At 46.8% G+C, this 26,326-nt stretch overlaps 1 protein-coding gene and 1 long non-coding RNA gene across 7 annotated transcripts; one reads left to right on the plus strand and one right to left on the minus strand.

Moving 5' to 3' along the window:
• Nucleotides 1-2,804: 2,804 nt before the first annotated feature.
• ZIC4 (Zic family member 4) lies at nt 2,805-26,071 on the minus strand. 6 transcript variants are annotated; one of them, XM_084754413.1, is made up of 7 exons: nt 25,974-26,071; nt 24,114-24,181; nt 23,155-23,220; nt 22,258-23,077; nt 19,258-19,342; nt 12,574-13,191; nt 6,469-8,073 (listed from the first exon to the last, which is right to left on the minus strand). In XM_084754413.1, exons 4-7 carry the CDS (start codon nt 22,567-22,569, stop codon nt 7,640-7,642), a joined length of 1,449 nt encoding a protein of 482 aa, XP_084610539.1. In that variant the 5' UTR covers nt 22,570-23,077; nt 23,155-23,220; nt 24,114-24,181; nt 25,974-26,071; the 3' UTR covers nt 6,469-7,639. The 6 variants fall into 6 exon arrangements, with proteins under 6 accessions (XP_084610541.1, XP_084610539.1, XP_084610540.1 ...); XM_084754415.1 differs by lacking the exons at nt 24,114-24,181; nt 25,974-26,071 and adding an exon at nt 2,805-5,457 and having other exon boundaries at nt 7,755-8,073; nt 23,155-23,786; XM_084754414.1 differs by lacking the exons at nt 24,114-24,181; nt 25,974-26,071 and having other exon boundaries at nt 22,258-22,957; nt 23,155-23,787.
• LOC311581878 lies at nt 9,679-11,234 on the plus strand. Its single transcript, XR_014773913.1, has 2 exons — nt 9,679-9,960; nt 10,629-11,234. It is a non-coding gene; the product is annotated as an uncharacterized lncRNA (long non-coding RNA).
• Nucleotides 26,072-26,326: the final 255 nt, after the last annotated feature.

Here is a 26,326-nt window from a genome sequence, read left to right on the forward strand (position 1 = left end):
GGAGCCCACATGGGATGCACAAAGACCTGCAGAGACTTACAATTTAAAAAATCACCACCTGGGCGCACGGGGCCATGGAGTTCAGTACAATGCCAAAGTCTTAACAAGCCATAAGAGTGACATTAAAATTATCAAGTTCTTCAGCTTTATTCTATACTAAAAGAAAAAGCTGTTCTCATTAATTTTTCTTATTCTTAGTCCTTTAAAAGATTATGTCTCTGCTTTAGTGCTTGCTGGGTTATTCCAGTATCTGAATTCTCTGAAAAGCCAAATTATAGTAGCCCCAGAATTCTAATCAATTCTCAGGGATGCCTAAGTATGGCACATTGTGTCATGAGGCTTAGGATAGCTAAGACTTCCACATTGTATAGAAACGTCCCCAAATAGCTATCTAATTCCATGAGGAACTATGGGACACTTGTGCAAAATGGAGTGAAAAAAAAAAAGCTACAGCTATAACTACCATTTATCTCCAAATGTTTCAGGGATTACCTTATTTAACAATCAAGCTTACTAAAGATGACACAGTATTAGGGAAAAAAAAACCTACTGAAAGATACTGGTCTGATTGTTTTTAAAGATACTGGAATTGAATCAGAGTGAATCTGTATCATTCATAAGGGCTAGTAAGCAACGAACAGACAGCCTCTTCTCTCTTAATATCACTAGGCTGCCAACAGAATCTGGGCCTGGTGCTCTCCTGTGGAATAACGAGAGGGAAGGCTGCGTTGGTGCAGAGAGGGATGTCATGACCATAATATGCCCCTAAGTTGCTTTAGCCATTTGTCACTGCAAAGTTGGTAACTGCCCTAGAAAATAAATGAAGTAGTTCTAGAGTGAGGCTTGCCAGGAACACCTGGAGACCAGAGAGTTCAATACTTGAACAGAGGCTGTACCGTTCTACTTTTCATGAAAAATAAAGAGATAGGTAGGTAGGTAGGTAGGTAGTAGGTAGACAGACAGATAGATGATAGATAGATAGATAGATAGATAGATAGATAGATCATAGATAGATAGATAGATAGATAGATAGATAAGTCATAGATAGATAGATAGATAGATAGATAGATAAGTCATAGATAGATAGATAGATAGATAGATAGATAGATAGATAGATAGATAAGTCATAGATAGATAGATATAGATGGGCAGATAGATAGATTTTTAACAAAGCTAAAATGAAGTAGTAATTCTCCCAGTAGCCTGGAGCTAAGTTCCTCTTTTCTCTGCTCCTACCCTCAGTTTTTTTGCTGGGACCAGGAAGTTTCAAAGGCAGGACTTTTCTTCTCCAAAAACCTTCTGGAGGATATCAAAGGCAGCCACCTTCCAAACATCCTCCTTCCTTTCCACTCTGCGCAGTGGCTCTGGCACAGAACAGGCAATGCTTTACCAGTCTGCTGCTACCCTGGGTAGGATAGGAAGGTATAGGTTGCATGAGTTAGGATCTCCTCTCCAGGCCTGGTTGGAAAACCCTAGAGTCTTGGAGGACCCCTGGCTCCCAAGACATAGTAGATACAGGACCTGGAGAGAGGGGATGTTGTTTCATCCCTAATCCTTTTCTAGGCCATACTGATTTTTCTTCTTGAGTTTTCTTTCGCAAAGAGGCCAGGGAGCCAAAGCAACAGAAGAGATACCTGTAATCTGTGCCTAAACCAGTGGACTGAGAGTTTCCTGGACAGAAACCAGAGGGGGCAGTGCCCAAGTATCTCCTCCTTTCCACTGCTTACCTATTCTACAAAATCTTTATTCTCTTGGAGGCTGCCCTTTCACCTTTCACAAATGCCTGTCTTCTTCTTCTTCTTCTTCTTTTTTTTTTTTTTTTTTTTTTTTTTTTAGTTCTGGCTCCTCTCCCTCTAGGAAGACAGTCCTTGAGGTACAAGTCCGTTGTCTAAGGTGTTCTGGAAAGAGACCCTACCATTCTCACCCTAGTCTCTATCATGGTCTCACTCCACCCAATGTTTTTACCCCAGCCACGATCATCTGCCCCAACTTCTCAGCCATTAGAAAGGAACCAGACATACATCTTCAGGCTGTGACATCTGTGAAGGGTTTGGAGTCCAGAAATGGCCCCGGCAAATGATTGATCTGGTGATTAAGATGATTCTGATGCGTTTGTGTAAGTCCTCCAGCAGCAAGCCAGACAAATACAAATGGAGTATGCTAAAATTCACCAAAAATCCCAAGAGCCAGTCATTGGGTGGTGAGCCTTTCAACCTTAATGTTGGGAACCTTCACATACACCTCAGGGGATCTCTGCCCACCTGAGATTCCTCAGCAAGGCCTCTCCCTGTGCAGGCTGCTCTGCCTAAGGTCCTGTGATGCCTAAACTGCTCCATGGCAGTTTAGGCTGGGTTTGGAGCCAATTCACTCTTTCTTTTTCTAAGTTTGTCCACTTCTTCCCAGTTCTCAGGATGAAGAGCTGCAGGAAGGCATCCTTACCAGACAGACCACTCAGCATCCATTTATCTTTTCTCTTCTGAAATGTAAATCAGTCGTTGCCATTGGTGTCCTTGGGGTTAGAGTGTAGCCAGAGAGGTCTGTCCTCTGATCATTGTTTTCTCAGGTCCCTTATTTTTTGCTATCTCAAGTGGCTAGGCCCCAAAGATAATCTTGCCACACCATGAAGAAAGTTAGGAAGAGGACGGACTGACTACAGGCTACAAGAGAGCCCCAAATCCCTCCTAAGGTTATGAAGAAGCAATAACTGGACACTGGGAGTTCAAGAAGAAAAGAAAACACCAACTCATTTATTTCCAAATAACACAACAAATAGAAGGTACATGCACACAAAGTCTTTTGGGGGAAAATTTTATTTTATTTGACTTTCATGTACATATTTTCACGAAGATTATGCCTCAGCTTTCAACTTTGTATTTATTCAAAAATCACTACTGAATACACACAACTTTTTTCTTTCAAATTAGTTCATAATTTTACTGCTGTTAAGGGGGGGGGATCTTTAAATCACAGTGTAGATAGGCAAGGTACCAATAATCTAAGGGTTGACTCAGACTTGTGTGTATGTTAGTCGGGGGTTATAGGAGATTTCCCTGACTTTATAACTCACTTTCACTGCAATCATTACATTTCCCCCCATAAATTAGCAATACAAACAGACATATGGAGAGTCAAGTAAGCAAACAACATCAATATAAGAGACTTTTGCAGCAAGTATAACCAATTACATGAGTACAACTTGGGGAAAAGTTCTTCACAAATCATTTAGTTAACACACAGAGTAGGGTGATGGGCACATCTTTTTTTTTTTTCCAAATCACCTTTCAATCTACAGTAGGAGGTTGAGAAACTCCCCCACCCCCAAACAGGGACAAAGTTTCTTTTTCTAGGCACACACTATAAGATGAAGAAGCACACACAGGGAAAAGGGCTGGCACGTGCATGCACTTTTTGGTCACTATCTTGTAAACCAAACCTTCAGAACTCTGAGATAATCAAGGGGAAAAAAAAGGAAAACATTAGAACAATTCTCTCCTTTATGCTACCATCCTTTAGATTAATGACATAAATGGTGATTGCTGATTGCCGCTAGTGGTGAGGAAAAACAATGGGTCTATTTATAGCAGAAGTTTCTTTGAAAACGGGAAAACTTTTAACATTACTTGTTTTCATTCAGGTGTACGTTCCAGAGAATTCATCTAGTAAGTAAACCTGGGTAGAGGGAATGCAGGCCAGGAAAGAAAGCACAGCCACAGGAGCACAGACTTGGGAGATTTACCCTCTGTCTCTGTCCTTGTATTACCTAATGCACTAGTTTTGGTGCAAAGGGCCCTCCAACATCTGAACATATCACCCAGAACTGAGATTACACAATGATTTTTTCCCCCTTAGCAAAACTTATTCCTAAAGTTATCTGCTGGTGGAGTGTAGGGATTTTTGTTGTTGTTGTTGTTGTTGTTGTTTAAGAAGTTTGATTTTTTTTTTTTATCTCTTTAGCAATGGTTTGAAACCAATGGGGGCAAAGTGAGTTTGACAGAGAGGAGAACAAATCGCTGACAAAGAACCTTTTACATTTCACCAGCGTTGTTAGGACGACGAGCAGGAATGTCTCAGATAATAACTCCCACTTCAAAGATTTCTCAGCTCAATAGAAGGCAGACCATCCTGTTTATTCAACCACAAGGACAGGCACTAAAGAAGACTCTACTGTTTGATTTTTTTTCCACCATGTTTATTTTTCCCCTATTCACCAGGGTACTTGGATAAAATAAACAACAAGACAATTAAGGGAACATGGACTTCTAACTTTGCTGCCATCTCCTCATCCCCTTGGCCTTGGGCTTTTCAGTTTGTACCCAAAGCCAGCCCAGACCTAAGGAGAGATACTACACAGTCGTTATATCAGAGAAAAAGTTTAAGGGACTTCAAGACTTCTAGGGTGAGGAAGCAGTAGGGCACCTCTGGGAAACCCAGTGAAACTAGCTGTCCCTGAGGCATAGTAGTTAGCAGCTCCCATACTTTCCCAGATTGGCCACCTTCATCTTAAGTCCCCATTCAACTCAGTGTTGCAGACAACTGAGCTAGGGATGGATGCTCCTTTGGTAAGCTTCTCAGGATGCCCTAATCATTTACTCTGCCTCTGGAGCCTATGGGCGCTGTCAACATTCTCCGAGTCCGGCTCCTCCTCCCTCTCTTGAAAGAATCCCGGGTGCCAAAGCCCGCTACCTCCTGGTGCAGGGTGAACCCCTAAACACTGGCAAGCCAGGTCCTGGGAGGAAGTATATACTGGAGAGCACAGTGACAGTATTAAATGGCGTGAAAGCAAAGGTCAACGCAAATGTATCTTAATAGAGTGTCCGCAGTGAAGTGTGCCGCCTTTGAAGCGGCCGCTCCCCGCGCGCATTTCCATGGCGAGCCTAACGCGGCATGCTGATGCACCGTCAAACTCACACTTTCAACCCCAAAACGCGACTCTTTGAACAACCCGAGCTTGATTGGACCTTTCTCCTTTTCTTTTCCTTCTTACAAACCATTTCCTCGCCTTTAGAAACTCGCCATCAAACCCAAATACGCCCTCTGATCACCGCAGAAAGCAGAAACAAAGAGGGCTGAGCGGCGATTCAAGCGGCCCTTTTCTTCCCTCGCGTTATTATCCATTTTTATTATGATCGGGAACAAGTGCCCATTCGCGTGGGTTTTGTTTACCGGAAATTAAATGAAAATGATTTAGTCCGCGTCAAACAAAAATATATACTTGTATACACAAGAAAAAAGGCCTGTTAGACGTAAATATTATGTCCTTAATGAAAAGCCTGGACGGGCTCCAGGCTTGGCCTTTCAGGATTTCAGTGAGACTTGCCCATTGCCATAGAAATCCTAACTTACCATGAAGATGCACCGTGGCGAAGAAACACTGCTTTGTGAGAGAGCCCTTTGATGTCGCAGGCGCAAGATGCGAGCGCTCAGCTGCGCAGGGCAAGATTACCTTGCAAGCAACATCTGTAACAAGCAAATGAAAAATTAAAGGCGATTAGTGATCGGCCAAACATTTTTTTTTATTTCGTTTCGTTATTTCGGACTGGGGTGGAAGGCAAAACGAGGTGTTTTGAAACAGAAGAAAAGAAAGGAGTCCTATATGAGGAGGAGCAGTTGTGAAATAGCAGCAGAGGCATCAAGTCCCTCAAATGTTCTATGTACAATGACAGAGACCTTAGTGCTCGCCCGCCCGTGGGAACAAGTTCTTTGCTTCTCCGTGTGGGCCAGGCTGCCTCTGGGCCAGGTTGTAACTCAACAAACAACAGGTTTACTGGAGATGCATTGGGAAAGTTCTGGGGTTTTAGTAGTAGCAAGAAAAAACCCCATTCTGGCCAAGATGGTTACTGTATTGGATAGAAGCTGTGGGGGTCTGTGGAACAGGAGTGAGACTTTTTTTTTTTAAACCAAATCCTGAGAAGGGGTAGTCTAAGACAATACAACAGGGTTCTCACGTTAAGCATTGCTAGTCCAGCTTTTATTGTATTCAATGTGTCTATTTTTGGTGGCACGGGGGATAATCCCAGAGCTTCATGGGAAGTGAGCAAGACTCTACCACAGAGTTACACCCCACCCCCACCCCAGATTCGGGGCTCAGGTTGTAAAGCTGAGTTTCTAGAGGCTTCCTCCCAGACAGAAACATTTCCCCTCTTCTACATATTTCCTTCAATTTTTTTTTTTTTTTTTTTTTTGGTAAGAACTGGACAGGCCTGACAATACTCCCCCTTTCTCCTTTTCGTTGCCATTCTCTTTCTTTTGTTTGTTTTCCTTTCTTTAAATCTCAGCTAGGATTTTGAGGCAGTTCCCTCCTCCATTTAGAGAGTTGCAGGCTAGGAGGAAGGCTTGTGTTTTTCCCCCTTCACAATAACTGCAGAGGCCTTGCTCTTCACCTCCAGTGACATCTGGAACACCTCGCTCCCCCCACCCCCCACCCCCTACCCCCCCCACCCCATCCCCCACCCACCCTCAGGTCTTCATATCCAGCACATGGAATACTTTCTCCTCTTCAGACCCACTAGGTGTTTGGCTGTATAATTACTTGTTACTGTCCTTCATTTCTCACATGCCCACAAACTTTTAAAACAAGGCTAACACTGCCATTTATTATTATTATTTTTTTTGACAAAAAGCTATTAGAGAATTGGTGCTGTTGTCTAAGGCACATCCTGGACTGCAGAGATCCTGATTCAAGATGCCATCAGCCAGCTCTGGGTCCCCTGCTTGAGTACCTAGGAGGTTCTATGATGGTTACCTAAACAGATGGGGGTTGGGTGAAAGGGTCCCGGAAGCTTCACAACTCAGAAGTCTTGAAAGCCTTCTAACGCCCCTTTGTCTATGCTTCCTATTGTTTTGGACTTACTCCCCACTGCAAGTATGGAGTTTGGGGTCTGACTGAGCTGACTTATCTATGTGCTCTGATAGGCATTGGGGTTGAAGGTATGTAACATCCCAAGAGAAGGGGACAGAATCCCCTTATTTATCTTCCTTATAAAGTGATTGGAAAAATGCAGGACTTCCGTGTGTTTCTTTGTTGGTAGTATTTGCTTATTTTGTTGTTGTTGGTGGTGGTGGTGGTTTTTTTTTTCAAGATTAGCTAAGGAACAGGCCAGCGTATGGGGGCAAAGGAAAAGATAAATAGTCTGCAAGAAAATGATTGTGGAATTCTGTCTGCCACCTCCTGGGCTCTGAACTCCCCTGGTTGGGATTGATGAGCGAGGGGGAGGGAAGGAAAAGGAGTCTGTGACTGGCATCAGTGGAGGCAATGGCCCAGGCCTCAAGGAAAATCTTTTCCACCCTCCCACACCCACTGGGAAAATTTATGGCTTTACTTTTGCCACCTGCAGTTGACAGAAGTGTGAATAAATTATAATAAGTTTTTGGTTTTTGTTGTTGTTATTGTTGTTTTGTTTTTGTCTGTCTCTTTATCCCGGACATTGGTTTCATGGGCAAAGGGGGTGCAGGATATGACTGTAGAAGGACTTCATTTATAGAGATCTAGTATCAGTATATTCAATAACTTTTAATGGTGGTCTATCTATTTGCTTGTCCTTCTACAATCCCTCCCTTTGTTCCTTGCCTACTCCTTGAAGCCTCAGTGGCCAGGCCTAAACTCTCGAAGTAGGCAAAAACCAGAGCAGCACTCTGGAAATCAGCCCTGATTCAGAAGGCGGCGGTGGCTGCGACTGGGCCCAAAGGTGTCGTCTGGCTGGGGTGGGGGCGCTGCAGAGTCAGCCACCACTGGCCCAGCGCCGGAGCACACGTACCATTCTCTCATGTCTGTGCCACGCACAACCACCGCCGCTGAGCAGGCTACCGGGGGCTCACGGCCGCTTTCTAAGGAGGGCGACGTGAGAGCAGACTGTATAGCCGAGTCGTAGGCAGAGCCGGGTGGCGGCGGCGAGCGACCATGAACTTTCATGTGCTTTCGCAGAGAGCTGGGGTGCGTGTAGCACTTGTCACACCCGCGCACCTTGCACATATAAGGCTTATCGCTCGTGTGCACGTGCGAATGCTTCTTGCGGTCACTGCTGTTGGCGAAACGCCTCTCACAGCCCTCGAACTCACATCTGAAGGGCTTCTCACCTAGGGGAGGTAACACAGAGACGTTAGTAGGGTGTGGACTGCGCGTCCCAATCTCCGGATTGTACCCTTTCCATTGCTCTTTTGTTTTTAGCAAAAGACCCACAAAAGATTTTTAGAAATTACTTTCCTCTGTGCGTTAGGTCTAACACCCCTCCCCCAGCCCGTGTGGAAAAGAAGCCCATTCCCAAAGACGGCTCTCCTCTCCAACCCCCCGCCCCCGCCCGCCACCTCCGACTTGGGCCTCGGGATGGGGGGTGGGGGGGGGTAGAGCCGGAGGAGGAGCGACAGTGACTCCATCAGAGTAATTTCCATTCTTGAGAATCCTTATCCAGGCACGTTGTTTTCCTCCAACTTTTTTATCTGTGTGGAGACAGAAGCGCCTTTGCCCAAAGAACCGAGTTGATTGAAGAGCTCACAGTTGCTGGATTTGAAGTTCCTGCCCAAGCCATCTGTCTCTGCCCTAGTGAGCCTTGCCCAGCAATCCGCCGGACACATACTCCATCCTGCTCCAAAGTGTTTTCTACAGTAGGTTTTGTGCAAGTGCCAAAGCAGTGAGAGGATTTGAGAGACTGAGCAGCAAAAGTTCATGCCTGTGCGTAGTGTGGGAAGCATTTTGAGCAATGATTCACCCCGAAGGCTATTTTTCCAGGAAACAGAGCCCTTTCTCCTTTCCACTTCACCCACTGAGGGCAGATATACTGCAACATTCTTCAAATCTTGACCAATCTATCAGAAAATTTTCAAGATAGTGTTCGCCGATTGTAATATTTATGATACGGATCCAGCTGTGTCGCCGAGACCTTGTCCAGTGTAGCTTAGTGGGGGCCCTCTCAGCCCAAACTGACAATTTCAGGTCTAAGATCCTCCCCCAGACAATTCCCTGGCCGCCTGTTCCACCTTGCAGGCCAGGAAATCCTGATAAAGAAAAGTCTGCTCCGGCCAGGCGATCTTAAGTCTGTTGAAATCGCGGCCCTGAGTGTGACAAGCTTCGGGTGAGTGCCTGCTACCGCAGGTCGGGCTTCGCGGACCTCTGGGTGTCCCGCAGGTCTAGATGTGCAGGAAGGCCTGAGCGCTCACAAATCTAGGAATACAGGGGAGAAAATGACCCCCACCCCCATCCTGCCAGAACCCAGAATTCTAAGTCTCCGGCTGAGCTGAGGTTGTTTCGAATAGCAAAGGGGGGAGTTATTTGTGCTTTAAGGAACTGAAGGTCTTGCGGGGTGACCAGGGGTGCAAGAACCTCCCTAGCTTCTGACTCGTGAGCGCGAAGACCTGCTGTTGGCTTTGCGATTGCTTCTCCCGCCCGTTTACAGGCAAGGCTTCCTGGTAAAACTAACAAAGCCCCTATTCCGCGACGGCGGCGTTGGCGCTCAGGTTGGGACAGAGGTTTGCAAGTAACCTGCCACGGGCAAACCCGGGTGAACCCGTTTCTTTCGCACTGCCCACAGATAGCGCCCACCCTTGCTGGAGCAGGACTGGTACACTAGGGTCCTCAGGAAGATGTTGCCCGCTGCCATTTTCACAGGACAAGGCACAGTCTTATGAAAAAATTAGAGGAAATGTATAACGAACAAATCGGTGTCCCCCATTTGTCCCCGGATTTCTCCTCTTTGATTCCACCAACGTTTACAAAACCCAGATTTCCCTCCCTCCCTCCTTCCCTCCTCTTCATAAAATAACTTGCATCTTTTTCAGTTGAAACTTAGAAAAGAAAATAAGCCTTTGTGGTGGTGAGGGAATAGAATTTGAGGATAAAATTCCCTCACCGGAGTCTGGGGGGGCGTAGTGGGGGGGAATTCTGCTGCCACATATCCCATCCCAATGTTTCATCATACGAACTAGAAAAGTATTACTCTCCAGATGAGAAACAAGAGAAGAAAAAAGCAGGTACGGAAACGCTTCAGTACTGGGGGTGGGGTGGGGGTAGGGGGCGAGGAGCAGGCCCCTAGAAGGCCAGGCGCAGCCGGGCCCTAGCGATCCCCAGCTACAGGAGGCGCCTTGGCCTCTGCGCTCCAGGGTCCTCCCACCCCCGCCACTCCGCCGCCCCTCGCCCTCCCCCTCCCCCTACGTCCCAGGGCGACGCCCTGGGTGGGAGGGTAGACCCCGCGGCGTCGTGCTGGGCCAGCCTCCTGCGGGACTACTGGAGTCTGGACTGCGCCGCCGAGGCCGCGAACCTCCGGCCCTAAGTCGGGGCCCTGGCCCTGCCTCTGGTCCCTGGCTCCGGCGGCCCCAGAGCGCGCAAGGTCTCCGTCCGCGCGGGCGCAAAGTTGGCCGGCCTACGGGCTGCCGGGCCAGCGCCATTTTCTCGCACTTGTGGCTGGGTCTCTTTCCGCGATGACTCCGCCCCGGAGCGGCCTGGGCGCCGGCCTGCAACCTACCCCCACCCCCCACGCCCCCCACCACGAAAGCTGACTGACTGCGGGGAAAGGTGGGGAAGAGCCCAGGGCAGGGGTTCCGGGAGGCGCGCCAGTTTGGGAGGTTGGCCAGGCGCGCGCTCCTGGCCTGCACCTCCCTCGCCGCCCGCCGCACCATTGTTTCCCCGGTCTCTGTCACAGCCGCAGAGTGAAACCTTTCTTCACCCGCCGCCTCCAGAGCCAGGCCTGGGAGTCACATTCGGGAGAATCTCAGCTAAGAAATCGGCTCCTGATCGCCGCTTCTGCGACTCGAGGAAATGAAACGCCATTAATATTTGAAAAGGCAATTATTTTCCTGTTGAATCGAAAACTGTCTTCATGAATAATTTGTAGAGAGTTCTATTGCCATTTGAGAAACATTTTGTTGCTGCTTTGCCTCCTCCTTTTCTTGCCATTACTTAGGAGATTTGAGGGAGACACCGGAACAGGGGCAGCTCTTGATTTTGTTTTGTTTCTTTTTTTCTTTTCTTTCTTTCTCTCTCTCTCTCTCTCTCTCTCTCTTTCTTTCTTTTTAACCCAAGCTGTAACGAATCAGGACAGAGACTGAAAAGAACGCTCAGAATTCTGTCTTGAGTCCATGTAAACCTGAGAGCCAGCCAAGCACACTTCTGCTTCTCTGATGTAGGTCGATTACGCTACGAATTTAACCAGTTTCTGCTTCACAGACTTCAAACAGTGGGCCGGCAAAGAGCAGTATAAGTTTGTTTGCTTCAAAATCCCTGCCATTAAAGATGAGTTCTTTCTCAAGCCCCGGACTGTGAATCCACCTTTCAGGTGCTGGCAGGCAGCCCCTGGAGCAGCAAGTCGGAGGGCTAGAATTATGCTCTTACTTGTTTCTCTGTCCCTGGGGGATATAACTCGAGGGGACAGAGAAAGAGGAGCAAATGGGTAAGAGAGTGGGGAAGATCTCAGACCATACGCTAGAAAACCATACAAGACGATTGCTGATTTGCTAGAGAGAAAAAGAACAAGATCCAAAGTGGATTTCGGTCTTTCCTCAGCCTGTGCCAGTGGTCTATCCCTAAACCTCATGGAAAGGGCAGTTTGGGGCAAGGTTTAAGCACACTTCTTCCCAGGTGCTGCAGCTATCAGGCACTTTGACATTTAAAACGGTTGCTGTTCTAACCAGAATGGTAGAAAGGATATAGCCTGCGGAACTGGAGTACCAAGCTGGAATTCTTCTGGTCTCAGCATCATTCTTCCCTTTTCCCGCCTCCAAGGTGGGGGAGGGGAGAAGACGCTGACTTCTTAAACTTCAAGCAAGGGGATGGGGGCGGGGGGGGGGAGTAAGGAGAGTCAAACGGTGGCTGCTAAACTAATTAATGTAACTTCACAGGCTGTTCTGGAAGTGTGAAAACTTTCTTCTTGCAATTGTATTAATTAGATGCTTCTGGCCAGAAGAGTTAGCTCGCAGGTTCCTTCACTGGGCTCCTTCTCTTTCCGTTAACTAGAGATAACAGATGTGGTTGACACATGTCCCTATTTCACTTAACAGCTCGGTAAATGACATTTAAGGCAGTGGGCCCCGTTGGGTCTCCACTAAAATAAGAACAGGGATTTAAAAAAAAAAAGTCCCTTCTGTGGAGCCAACAATACAAAAAAAAAAAAAAAAAAAAAAAAAAGCTCAAAAGTAAGCCACCACGTTTCAGGTGATGGGGAGGCTAAAAAGGAGAAAAGTTTCCAAAAGTGATCTGTAAATGTGAGACAACTGTTCCCATTTCCTTTAAGATTTTGGGGCAAGTCATGCTGTTTAAAAAAAAAAAAAGTCTTAAAACCAAACTCCAGATTCAGTGCCCAGGGTTCAATTTTCAAATCCTAAACCTAAATCAAATCAGATCTGTAAGCTAGGAGCGCCCACATGTTTACCAACAGGCATGGCAGAACTCTGGAGCCACTTCTGCCCAGACAGCCTCCTGAAGATGGCGAGTCTACAAGCAGAAGCTGTTAATTACCGTTTTCTAAATCTGCCTTGTGGAAAGGATAGCAAAATACCTCCCTCCTCCCCTCAGTTGGAACGTCAGGAAATTCAAACCCAAGGGTCTGTGTCCCATGGGATCTCACGAGACAGACAGCACTGAGTACTGACCTGTATGTGTTCGTTTGTGTATTTTGAGATTTTCTGATCTAGCAAAGACTTTCCCACACCCTGGGAAAGGACAAGGGAAGGGCTTCTCGCCCGTGTGCACGCGGATGTGATTTACAAGTTTGTATTTGGCTTTGAAGGGCTTGCCCTGCCGCGGACACTCCTCCCAGAAGCAAATATGGTTAGCCTGCTCTGGGCCACCGACGTGCTCCACGGTGACATGCGTGACCAGCTCGTGCATGGTGGTGAAAGTTTTGGAGCAGGGGCGCGGGGATAGCGCGCCTTCATCCCCCAGCCACTTGCAGATGAGCTCCTGTTTGATAGGCTGGCGCATGTAGCGGAAAAATGCTCCAGGGCCATGAGGTGCGGTGAGGTTCATGGTCAGGTTCATGCCTCCATAGCCGTGCAGGGCTGTGGCTGTTGCCAGAGTGTCGCTGCGGGCCGTAGGCCCCGGTGCAAAGGGTTCCGACCTCGCATACATCTCTCCAGGGAGCCCCAGACGCAGGAGTCCGTTCAAAGGACGGCTGTGGGAGGCCTGGGGAGGCTGCTCGTGAAGGCCCGGAAACACCGAGGGGTTCGAAGTAGCGGCGAGCTGGGGCCCATGGTGTCCACAGCTGCTACCTGTTGGCGAGACAAATAGCGTGTATGAGAACCGATGGGGTGGGCTTCGCACTTTCCCCGGCTCTCGAGGACAAGCCCTGCGCAGCGGCATCTAGGTTTTCTGGCGTCGGTGCTGGGATCTTCAGCCAGACCCGTACCCAGCACTGAACCCTGCGGACCAAGCAAAATCAAAAAGCCTCCGCCTTCGTCCGGTTGGGCTGCAGTTCTGCCGAGTCCCCTGCCGTGCCATGAGCTGGAGAGGGGTAGTGATAATGGGGTAGGTGGGAATTGAAGCCGGGCTGAATCTGTGGGTGCCCAGGGGCACGGCCTCTGCTGCAGAGGTGTAAGACCCGAATCTCAAGATTACTTTGTCCACCATCACCAAGGGGTGCTCCGGGCCAAAGATGGAGGTGATAGAAAGGGTCATTTCGGAGGTGGTGAAGTTGGAAGTGGCGGTGATTTTAAAGCATCCTTAGACATATATATTAATTTCAGGGTCCCACTGGGCCTAGAAAGGACCGCCTGCTGCAACTCGGTCTGGCAGCTGCCAATACTACTGCAGTCTGTCAGTGCAAAGAAAAGACAACCAGAAAAGGGGGAAAACTTATGCAAAGTGGTGGAGATTTTTTGTTTGTTTTGTTTTTCTTTAAGTCCTACCCCCCTTTTTTTTTTCTCCCCTGCCTTTAATGTCTCTGTGAAACCTGAGGCGCTATAGAGGCAGCAGCAGGGCGCTTAAGGAAATGAACGGATTCGGGCCGTGGCCCCAGGCCACCGTGAGAACAATCGCCAGTGTCGCCCATTGGCCGGTGGTCTAGCCCGACGTCAGTGATGACAGGCAGTCTCTCTCTCTCTCTCTCTCTCTCTCTCTCTCTCTCTCTCTCTCTCTCTCTCTCTCTCTCAATCTCTCTCTCTCTCTCTCTCTCTCTCTCTCTCTCTCTCTCCCTCTCTCTCTCCCCCTCTCCTCACCTCCTCCTCTCCCTCTCTCTTTGCCTTTGGCTCCCTCCCCCCAACTCCAATAGCATTTCACCCTTCTACTGCTCACGCGCTCTGACCTAGTCATGGATTCTTTTCTCTGTCCTATAACCCACCCACCTCACTCCGCCACCACCACCCCCTCCCCGGGGCTTCCAGAAAGCTGAGCTTTGCCACTTTGCTCCGGGGAGTGAGCAAGCAAGCGAGCAGTGTTAGTTTATACATCTACCCAGTACCATTGAGGGGGGACGCGGGGAAGGGGGAGGAGTTGAGCAGAGTCCCCACACGGTTGAGTATTCAGGCCCCTCAAAGTACTTGGGAAGTTTGTCTTTGAGCGGCAAAGGAGAGGGTCTGGATCAAGGCAGGAAAGTAGGCTGCAGACTGCCTGGGGCAGAGAAACTCCTAGGGTAGTGAACCTAGGGCCTAATTTTATTGTCTTTCAGTCTCTAACATTTCTCTCTCCACCCCCTACTCCCCGCCGCATCTTTCTCCCAACACCTTCCTCGCCCTACTCTCCTTTTCCCTAAACCTACCGCAGGGTGTCTGCTATACTTTGCTATTCTGTTCTGCTTCGCTCCTTTAGTCTCTAACGCTCCCTTCCCAATTACCCTTGCCTCCCCACCCCCACCCACCCCCCTTGGGTGACTGGCAGTGCTGGAGGTAGAACCCCAGCCTGACTGGAGAGATTGTGCCAGAGGAGGCTATGAAGAAGGGCAGAGGTCTTATTTCAAACTCACTCCAGGCTCTCCTGAAAGGGCTCCTTTCACCATAGCTCACATGTATCTACCCGAGGGAATTCTGGCTAAATAAATAAATAAATAAATAAATAAATAAATGGCTCCGGACAGACAAATACAAAAAATAGAAGGACTGGGTTCTTGCTCACGAGTCTATGGGCCAGGGGACTAGTCTGGGGGGGGGGGGCGGTTTCAGAATTCTGTGCCAGATGAAGGTTCCACGAATGGCAACTTCGATTGATTCCACTCTGTGTCCACTTGGTGCCAAAGCTTTAACCTTAGTCCTTGCTATCTTCAGGCCTCTACAGAATGGATGCCATAATTGACTGCACCCGTGGCCTTCGGTCTAGAGTTGCCACCATAGCCCATTGAGTAAGACCAGTTGAGGAGGATTTCAATTCCGGTTCAGAAACGTCTGTTGTGGGATCAGCGGCTTCCTGAGCCTAGCTCCTGACTCCTGATCCCCAAGACACAGAAACGTTTGGGTTTGTAAAAAAAAAAAAAAAAAAAAAAAAAAAAAGAGTTCTAAAGGTTGAGAAGGAAAAAAAAAAAGCATAGCTCTTTAAGAGAAGGGGCAAGTTTGAACAAACTGCACTGAACAGTAACTTAGAATTGGTGGAATTGACCCTCCTCAGGGATATTACATTCCACGCCTAGTAAATAAGGGTTTTTGCTTTATGTATTTTGTTTTATTTTGTTTTTGTTTTTTTAACAAGGTCTCATGTAGCCCAGGATGATCTAGAACTTGAATGAGTTTGAACTTCTGCTCCCACCCCCCCCCCTTCACGCCTTCATTTTCCAAGAGCTGAGTTCATAGATATTCACCACCACGTAAGAGTCAGTGATGCTAGCTAGAAAGGGAATCCAAGACTCCATGCATGCTGAACAAGGGACCTACTACATCCCTGCCCACTGAACAAGGCTCTAAAATTTTTAATAATTGACTTACTTTCTAAGACTTGGTACCATTCTTCATTCATCACTGCTTGGGGTGAGGGATTAATTTCTACAATAATTTCTCTAGCTTTGAATAGGCTGTATCTCTCTGTTCTGCATTAGGAAGGACTTAGGCAATTATAAATAGACTCTGTGAGCACAGGAGAACACACACACACACACACACACACACACACACACACACACACACACACGAGGGGAGACATTTGACTTCTGTCCCCTAAAAAGCCTTTCCTGATATTTAAAAAACTAGACTCTAGGAACTTATTTTCTTCCCTGCCTGTTTCTCCCTCTGAATGCTTCATTTCAATTCCATAGTCAGCCAGCCCTTTGATGAGAAATTCTTCTATGCAGTCCCCTAGCTTGTTTTCCCTTCCCTCATCTCTGGACAGCTACCAAATTTCAAGCCTGACCCCCCCCCCAAAAATGAAGCAAATATTCAGGTGAGTCTGAGCTGAACCCTGCCACCCAAAGGCCTCGGAACACAACATACAGGATAAGAGAAAACAAAAATATGTCCCTTCTTGTCCAACTATTTCTATCATCCAAACCTCAGAACTGAGATAGTAAATCTGTGCACAGGAATTAAAATTCCTTTCCTCTCACCTAAACCTAAGTTATGTACGATTAATTGTTCAGGGTATGTCAAATTCACAATCCACTTTAGCTTTGGTTAATTATTTGAATTGAACCAACGTGGGTTCTTAATATGCATACTGTGACCCACTCCCCCCATTAGAAGCTGTGAATAACAGTACAGGTTTTTGTTTGTTTGTTGTTTGCATTTTCAGCTATTTTCAGAACCATTTGGAAGTCTGGTGAGCATGCTGAACTCCTAACAGTCATGTGTTTGATTCTCATTTTCACAAGAGGAGAAAATGCTAACTTTCCATTAGCAGGCTGTAGAGGGAAAGATTTTAAAAAAGAAAATCCAAGTTTACAGAACTCCTGAACTGTAAGCACTGACCTATGTATCCAAAGGTTAGAAACAAAACAACAAAACAAAATACCCAGAGGTTTTTATACACACATCTTTCTAGAATACAGTCTGTCTGACTAACTTTGCCCTTGGAAAGGTATGAACATGTGTATGACTTTTTGTGCCAGCAGCAAAAGGGCAAACACATCTGATTCAGCCAAAATCACTGACAGTAGCCTGGCCCCATGGAGCGCCTTCCCAGATGCAGCCTTCCCTTGAAGCACTAAAAACATCTGGACCCATCCTGGGTAGACCTTTCTTGAGTAGCCAGGGGTCAGTTGACCTGCAGGTCACAGAGGCTGCCTGCTCCTTGCAAGGTTCTTGGAGCCATATGGCCCATACCTTGGTTGGCTAAACATAACAATGGGACCAGACATTCTTTTAAGGTCTATTTCCCCAGAGACAGAGATAGAGGGGAAAAAATGTTTTTGTATCCATTTATATTTACTGACATAGAACTTTGAGCAATTATGTGAGGCCATTCAAGGTGTATTTCTAAAATAAACTCCAAAGCAGCTTCAAGCTGATCAGAAATGACAAGCCCTAGAGCACCAATGTCCTAGAGGTGTATTTTAGTATTTCCAGAGGTCTTTTTGATGTCCTAGGATATAGACACCCCCAGTTTGAGAAACTGTCAATTGACCAGAAGTACTAATTTTCACTGGAGCTTGATTTGCTTTCAGGAGCTCCCTGCTTGGTTTGCAAAGAAATGGAGCATCCCAAGAGAAAGGGCACTAAAACTTTCATGAGAGCTCAAGCGAAGCAGATCCTATCAGTAGCCCCCAACATCCTTCCTTCTCTAGAGTCTCTGAATATTAATGCCCAGAATCATGACTTGAGCATATTTTGCTCACAATAGTCACTATCGTTAATGGCATAAACAAATGGTTTCTAGTTTACTTTCTAGAAATAGGGCAGTTGGTGGCTTTATCATCTGTCAGAGCTCCTTAGACCACTAGGTGAGACATCTGACCTCTCTTCTTGGAAAGGTGAAAGGAGGAAGACAAGGCATCAATAGCTGGGGCCATTTTTTTCTATTTTGATATTTAAGACAATGCTACATTGTGATTATCTATTCAGTTGAGGGAGTATGGTCCAGAGCCTGGCCAAGCAGCCTCTGTTGTCTGAATGGTCTACTTCTTCAGTTCTGCTTTTGCATCTTTGGCCATGATCGCCCTCAAAGTAAGGTGTGGATCTCTGAAGAAGTTATTCACTGACTTCAGGATTCCTGCAATGGAGGTATCTCAAGTCTTATGAAAAGAAATCACTTAAGCCCCAAAAGCCTGCCATATGTCCAGTCCCATATTATGCAAAGGAGATGGGGTCTGTTAGGATTTTTTTTTTAAAAAAAGGAAATATTTTCTAATTGTGGAAAATTTAGCTTTAATCATCATTAATGGAACTGAGAGTATGGAAAAATATACTTAGATGTAATATAATGTCTAAGAAATGCTTCTGTGAAATGACTTTTAACAAAATATTGGAGCAAATTGATAAAAGAACTTCCAAGGTAGCAGCATTAAGAGATCAAGACAACTGAATTCATATAATAGTTGCATCTCTCTTTTGACTTCTGTCATAAAATCATCCCAAATAGTAGAATAGAGTCATTTCCTAACTTACTTAACTTTTGTTTAAAAAAAAAACTTGTCTTGCATAACAATAAGAGAACATCTTTGGAGAAAACATGGAATTGTATCGTTGAAATGAGAAAAAAAATTTAAAAGATGCCTGAAAGGGGGGGGAGTCAACCTTAAATCCTATGCTTATTCTAAATGAAATATGAAATTAAGTTCTTCACAATGAAGGTATTTCTGGCAGAGTGGTTGTCAGTCACTCTTGGTTCAGACACCACATTGTGAGAACATAGTCTGTGCCACATTGCAGAAGGCTGGTGGCCCTGGTAAAGGTGGTGCATATCATGTAAACCCCATCGTCAAGATCAAAGTGCGCTTCTTTCATGGAAGCCAATACATGTCAAACCTCATCCCAATCAAATTGTCTGGAAATGAATTCAAGATGAATGTGTCATAGAATAATGTGACAGTGGAATTGCAGAAGGTCAAGGGTGGTTGTTTCAATGATCGAGTACTCAAATATTAATTCTAGAACACCCAGATGAAGTAAGCGTTGTGGACTAATCCTCGGGGCTGCTGGTGGGATGTTGTGTCATTGATTTGTGTGCAAATGTATCAAACACCAAGGTGCTATTCTAAGTTTCATTTGAACTCTACAGATGTGCCCAAACTCACATCCCACTATAACCAAAAGAGAAGCAATCAAATATGCTTTATACATAAACACACACACACACACACACACACACACAGAGAGAGAGAGAGAGAGAGAGAGAGAGAGAGAGAGAGAGAGAGAGAGAGAGAGAGAGAGAACCCAATCTTCACCAAATCTCTATAAATACTAAGATTTTTTTTTACTACTCACTTGATTCTTTCAGGGTGTTTCTGTAAAGCCGTAATCGTTTCCTCATCACCAAGGAAGTCTTGTATTTCATTTTCTGAGTTTGAGCCTGCTTGAGAAGAGAAGGATTGAGTAAAACAATACCATACACATTTCTATGGCAAGCATCTGTGACCTGAGTAATGTGAAAGAAAGATGTTAGTCTGAAAACAATCCTTTAGCCAGTCTTTGGTCATTCTCAAATTTGGAGACACAAGAAAAAAGATTGCCGGGGACTACTCACATTTCTTGTAAAATTATATGGGTTGGTAATAAAAACATTGAAAATTTCTAATTTCACAGCTAGAATTTTTAATCACTCATTTCTCTACCTTTTAGGTAGAAGTGCTCATTCAATGTTCAAAAATCTGTGGCTTCTAAAATTCAAAATTTTTGTTCCAGAAAATCCCATTATTTCTTTAAGTTAGTTATTTACATTTGATGAAGCGTGTCAGGGAGGGTCCTGTACTCTCAAGGGGTGTGCAATCATGCTTAGTTATGTTGTTGGAAAAAGACATTTTCAGATTTTCAAATTCTGTTCTTTCGTTAGTAGTGAATAGTCCTTTAACCTCACGTGTCCCTTCCCCTACTCCAGATCCACTTGAGAACTGTTACTGGTTCATTTTTTTCAAAGCTAATATTCAATCTACCAGATTAAAAATGTACCATGTTGTTGTTGTTGTTGTTGTTGCTGCTGCTGCTGCTGCTGCTGCTATTTGGTGGGAAGTTTTCCTGTTTTTATAGTTGAAAAGTTTAGAAATAATGCCTCTCTCTCAAAATTGCTTTTCAGAGGCTGGAGCTACTAAGCATCCGGCAAACATAAATCCTTGAAAGCATTCTGAGGACCTCTGCAGCTGTCAGGCAAGGCTGAAGGCAGTAGAGCAGCCAAACAGCAATCCACCTAGTGTTGACTCTAAATTTGGTGAGGAAGGACAAACAGTCATTGAAAAAGGTCTCAGGCTGGACAAACACAGCAAGACCTCAGTCAATGGGATGTCTGCCTGTCTTGACACTCTAGCCCACAGAACAAGTGCCTATTTAACTTGTTGACCCACGGGGCTAAACCCAAGTAGGGCTGCAGTATCACAGGGGCGCTCTAATTTCTTACGTTCCCCACACCTCTAACTCAGACCCAAAAGTTTTCATCCTTTCTTTTTTCTTTTCCAGGCACAGGCCTGAGTATACTCACCTCTTCCCAGAGGAAATTGTTTTCAATTCTTTCTAACAAAAACATCAAGATTCTTTCTTAAAGGTAACAAGCTCCTTCAAGGAGCACAGACCAAGAGAGAAGGGGGAGGGGGCAACTTTGCGTTCTTACAGAAGGGAAGTGAGCTGGGCGTCCTCACTCTGAATGTCCTCATGGCAGGATCTGGCACCCCAGTTCCTGGTTGGTTGGCAATCATAGAATTTACTTGTTTGCTTCTTAGGAAAGGGGGTATAAGTTTCCCCAGAAACTTCTCTCTTCCTACAGTGCTGGCACAGGTCAACTTCTAGAAGGTCTCAATTGCTTTTACCCTCATGCCCTATGTGCCTGTCCTTAGTGCACTACAAACGCTTCTATGGGCATGCAAGCAAATGCTTCAAAGGTTGGACCAAGTCAGACAAAAGGGACCTTAAATAGTTCGACAGGAGCTAAGTCATCCAGCCTGTGCAGGGAAACAGGGCCACCCTCTCTTTGGTTCAAAATTGAAACCACTTAGCCAGTGGTCTTGCTGAAAAGAACAGAATGAGGAGAGCATTTGGGAACTGTCTATGCACCCCCTGAATCTGAGGTCCTCAGAATAACAGGTCTGAAAAGCTCTTTGATTCCCCCCCCCTAAATTCTTGCCCCTGAGGCCTCCTCCATACCAAGTGGCTACCAACTCAATAAGAAGCACCCCAGGATATGTCAGAATCATACTTTATCCTGTACCTTGAGAGGAGAGGAAAGGGGTGGCAGGGAGCACCCTGATTGATAGTGACAAGAAGACAAGATGGTTGGTAGTGCAGAAGACACTATTTTTATTTGAGGTATCAGAGAGTCGGCCTCTTGTGAGGCCGACTTAGTCCACACACGCCTGTCTGAGGTCAGGGGTCAACCAAAGTTGGTGACTTCAGTTCCACACTGATTAACTATCAGGGTTGAATACTTGCGGGTGGGAGGGGGTTTGGGGAGGGGAGCTCAGTTCTGGCAGGCTCAGAGATACCAAGCCAAAGATGAAAGCCGTTGCTGGATTTTGCTCTAATCGATCGCCAGTTGCACTCCCACCTCCCTGGATACCTTCCACTAGCCCTGGAGCACCAGCGCCTGGGTTGTACGCGTCCCTTTTCTCACTCCTGTCCTCAAGAGGGGTAAAGATCGGAGCCCCCTAGCTCTAGGCAAGAAGGCTAGCAACCTTCGGATGCTCAGAGTCAAATCTAAACCAGTGGGGGTAATCTGCAGACAATCTGGCCTGGGCACGGTGGTAGCCTTACTTTAAATCCCTGCCCCAAAACACAGGAAGGGAAAAAAAAAGCAATGGCCCAGAATCAGAGGTTGGGGGTCACTGCCAACCTTTGACATCCAAAGGAAGTTTCTGTAGACTTTAATGAAGACCCAGAATGGCCCTCGCATGCCCCTGTCTTGATTTCTCAGAGTTCTCTGTTTCCCACCTGTCCCGGTAGGCCATTGTCAACTCCAAACTTTTTAGACTTCTAACTAAGCAGTTCTTTTACACCCAAATCGGTTCCCTTTTCTCTTGCTGGTAATTTGGTATATGCTCCTGGGTCTAGGTTTCGGCCTGCTCCCCAGAGCTAACCGCACCCCCCCCCATCCACATCCTGGAGAAAGAAAGCCAACTCGCCAACCCATGGCCCGCTGTGCACACAGAGCAGATCCTAGAGTTAGAGTCTTGAACCAGGACCAGGATTAGGACAGACAAGCATCCGGGGCCCGAGGAGGACCAAGACGGCATCCTCAGTGAGTATCCGGAGAAGTTCTATGGTGTACCCTCCCGCAGCACTAACTTGATTCTTTATCCCGCGCTCGCGAGGGTAAGCCGAAGCCCTCCCTTGCCATCCTTGCCGGAGGGAACAGCAGAAAGGCTGCCTGCAAAGACCCCCCTTCGGTGGACACCCTCTTGGTTTCCGCCACGAACAAGAAGGGCAAAACTTGGTCAGTTTTGTTCTTCTTGTGCCCACGGTCGGCACACTCAGGCAATTTACAAAAAAGAGGAGCGAAGACAAGAGGGCAACAAGCTGTTTTTGGTGCCATTGCCAGTAGGAGCCCCATCTGTCTTTCTTGCACCCACTCCTCCGGGAAGGAAAGAAAGGACTCATCCTCAACGCTGCCCCTCCCCACCCCCTTTAGAATCAGTGGGGTGGGGCCTGTACAGCGGTGTGTGTGTGTGTGTGTGTGTGTGTGTGTGTGTGTGTGTGTGTGTGAAGGTAGAGATGGAGGGGAAAAAAAAATCTGACTGGGCCAATTCTCCCAGCGTGGTTTGGGTGCCTTAAGGCCCCTATAAGGACATTTACTACAAGGCCGCTGGGGATACAGATCTTCCCCGTCTGACCCCCCTGGTTTCAAGCACTTACCCTGCTCCACCTGTTGCCAGGATCACCTCATTTCTGCACATCACTTTGGGGTGGATGAAGGGGGACCAGAAACCCCTCTAAGCCTCTTTTGTGGTTCCACCGAGGCGGTCATCCTTCATTTCTCCTTCTCCGGCTTTCGGGGAAGCGGTTGGGGAATGTATGATGAAGCAGAAATGAGCCGTCAGGATGATATTTTAATGGCTTATATGTCACGTTGGTGCATGTGGCTTTGAACTGGAGCCGCTTGCGTTTCCTGCAGAGAGCGCCGCAAATCCCACTTGATAACTTCTACAACCCACAACTTTTTCCCCCTCTCACATTTGCTCTTACCTTGTATATTTGGATGAGTTTCCTAAAATTACCCTCTGTCAATGTTCCCGGTGGATTTTCCACAGACTGGAGGAGAGAAGCCTGACTTTCTTTTCTGAAGAATTATTTTCCCTCCCCTCTCCCAACAGCCACCCTTCCCTCAGGTCCCCTCCCTATTTTTTTTTTTAAGCAGTCAAGGTGGGCTCAATATTTGTTCTCCCTGGTGAAAGAGCAGCACAGCCTCTAGGGAAAATATCTCCTAGAATATACGATTTTAATAATTCTAGGATCCAACGTCCCTTTGTTGGAGCAAAAAAACCTGAACCGGTCTGGTATATCATTTCCCCCCCGGAAAATATATGATAGGTCAAAAAGAAAGTAGCCCTTAACACTGTCTGCTCCAAATGTTTCTGTCACTCCTTAAGGAGTCCACTCAGATTAAGTGAGAAGGGCTGGACCACTGAACGCAGACTTGTTGCTGGGGGCAGAACAGTCTTTATCTTATCTTTTCTTTCTTTCTTTCTTTTTTCTTTTCTTTATATTCCCTAGCCCCACAAGCACAGATACTCAGCACAGTCTCTTCAGATAAAGGGAAATCATAGTCATCTACAAACTGACTTCAGAGCCAGAAGAAGTGTGTGTGTGTGTGTGTGTGTGTGTGTGTGTGTGTGTGTGTGTGTGTGTGTTGTAAAGGACAGTCCAGTTCACTGTATCCAAACCAGAATCTAGTTGGGGGGGGGGGTGGCGGGGGACTAAGGAAAAACAAAACAGAAAGGAGGCTAGAAATAGCCAGTACTGATCAGCATTCCTGCAGTCCTAGAAAGCTAGCTGGCACACACACACACACACACACACACACACACACACACACACACACGGGGGGGGGGGGGAGAGAGAGAGAGAGAGAGAGAGAGAGAGAGAGAGAGAGAGAGAGAGGTCGTATTTTCTTTTTGCTTGGAGAACTGGTTAAGTTTTCTAACCGGACATCACGTGAAAGGATGAGTTGAAGGTCCCTTTGTCTCGAAAGGAGTTTAGAGCCTTGATTCAGCTGCAAAGAAGCCAAATGAAGTTAGAAACAAAGGGCAAATTGAAGGATTCCGACTCTTGGCTTTTTGTGTTTTCCTTACTAGAAAATAATTAGACCTAATGAATATGCAGGCGCTAAGGCTAAATCCTGGGCCAAGCTGATGGGCTTAAAACTGAGCTAAGTAGAAACGCAACCTCCATCGCCCCGGGCTCCACATCCCCGTGCATTTTTTGAAATGTATAAATGTCGCTCGCTTTAATTGATTGAGTTACAGGGATTTTCCCCCCTGCTTTTGGGTGCCATACTCCTCTACCTTTCAACAATCATTTTAATATATAGTCAATGGTTCTTTGTGGATGGGACAAAAAGCAACTACGCGCAGTTGTTGAATAGACTTTGCGCTGGGCAAAGGCAGGTTAATCGAGGGCCGCATCGCGAAAACAAGCGAGTGTTGTATGTTTGCACGGAATCCAAATGTCTGCATTTTCCTAACTAAATCAAAGGGAGTGTTATTTCTTTTTCTGCTCACTCATCTGAAGGTAAGTAAATTTTCTCTGGCGATCAAAAGCCTGGTCGGCAACAAAGACCGCGCCCCGCTTTTTCCACCGTCTTGTTGTGGCAAGTTGCGGAATTTCAATAACTGTGACAAGGGTGACTGATTTGTGAACTGGAAAAGGTTTGAATGTCACAAAATTTACATTGGTCCTATCTACCAGGGATTTAAATACAAAAAAAAAAAAAAGTATTTCGAGATCTCTTGGGAGCTTTGGGAGATCCAGAGGAACAATGGCTCGTTGGGAAATTTACAGTTTTACCTGAATGAAAGGGCCCCGGGGATGGGAATTGGAGGGCAGAGTGAGTGGGTTGGGGGGGTAGGAGGCAACGCAGACAACGGATGGGCCCCGGAGAGAGAGGAGAGAGAGGAGGGAGAGAGAGAGAGAGAGAGAGAGGGAGGAGGGGTAAGGGAAATAATGCAACTAGGTTTCCAAACTACCATTAAAAACAAAAAACAAACAAACAAAACCCAATCCGACAAACCTCACGAACCGGGAAAAGTTTAAGAGCTCCATCCACCTGTGTTTGGGTGTGAGTGGGCGCGCAGGAAGGAAGTCTGGGAAACTGAGGCTATGGGAGACACCAAGAAATAACGTTTCTAGAGAAAAGAGAGTGGAGTGCTCTCACTCGCTCCCGAATCTTAAATTATAAACAGGAGTAGAGCCCCATCAGAAAGGAAGCGAACTTCAAAAGGAGCAAATAACAAAAGCTTCCTTTGCTGCCCCTGAAGGGAGGGGATGGGGAGGGTAGGAGAAAAGAAAGTTGCTGAGTCGGGACATTCTGGAAGTGCCTTTGGGGTGTTTCTGGGCTAGTCCCCGACTGCTGTTCTCCGGGACGCCGGGGGTCTCTGGTCTATAACCGCTCAGTGGAGGTTTGAAGGAGAGTGTCAGAGGGATGTGGAGGGGAAGAGGGAAAGAAGAGGGAGAGGGAAAAGGGGGAGGGAAAGAGAAAGAGGAAGGGGGAGAGTGGGAGGCATTAAAAAGGGGGAGAGAGGGGGGAATTTAGAAGAAGAGGGGGGAAACCAGGAGAGGGAGGGGTAGGAGACATGAGGGAGGGGAGGGAAGGGGGAAAGACAGAAGGGCGGAGGAAGGGAGGGAGGGAGGAAGAGGGGGGGCTATGGACTATGTGAGGGAAAAGGAATCATTGCATTTTTTTTTCCTTCCGTGAGAAGAGGGGGAAAAATTTGCCAGGGGGGAAAAAAGTTGCTACTCCTGGCAGCCCTGTTAGTCAAAAGGGGATGTCAAGCGCTTTACAATACCTGGGATTGATGAGGCGGGCGGGCCAATGAGCAGCGCGCGGCGCCACCGCGCGCCCTTCGTTGGCGCGGCGGCCCCAGGCGGGGTGTGTGGGGGGATTGCCGCCTCACCAATCCTCGCCCGCGTCGGTTGCACGTGACGCCTCCCCCTGCTCCCATTCATCAAGGGGGGGGGGGGGGAGACGGTGTCGTCCTTTCAATTCATTTATCTGCAGGAATGATTGCTGCTATCAGTCTCGCGCTCACCGCCCGGCTGAGGAGGTGAAAGTTTCTCCCCAGGAAGATAAACCGCAAAAGACAATATTGTGCATGATTTGCGCCTTTTCTTTGCTTTTTCTCTCCCACCCCCCGTTTTT

The sequence above is a fragment of the Acomys minous genome (genome assembly GCF_964271855.1).
Source record: "Acomys minous genome assembly, chromosome: 13".
Lineage (NCBI taxonomy): Eukaryota > Metazoa > Chordata > Mammalia > Rodentia > Muridae > Acomys > Acomys minous.

Bases quoted from the DNA above. Each gene is read 5' to 3' on its own strand.
- ZIC4 (XM_084754413.1), bottom strand. From the start codon at position 22,569: ATGAGTCCTTTCTTTCCTTCCCGGAGGAGTGGGTGCAAGAAAGACAGA. The intron at 19,343-22,257 runs GTTAGTGCTGCG...CTTCTCAAGCAG, and splicing joins AGCGCGGGATAAAGAATCAA to GCTCAAACTCAGAAAATGAA. The intron at 8,074-12,573 runs GTCAGTACTCAG...TACCTCCCCTAG, and splicing joins ACACAAACGAACACATACAG to GTGAGAAGCCCTTCAGATGT.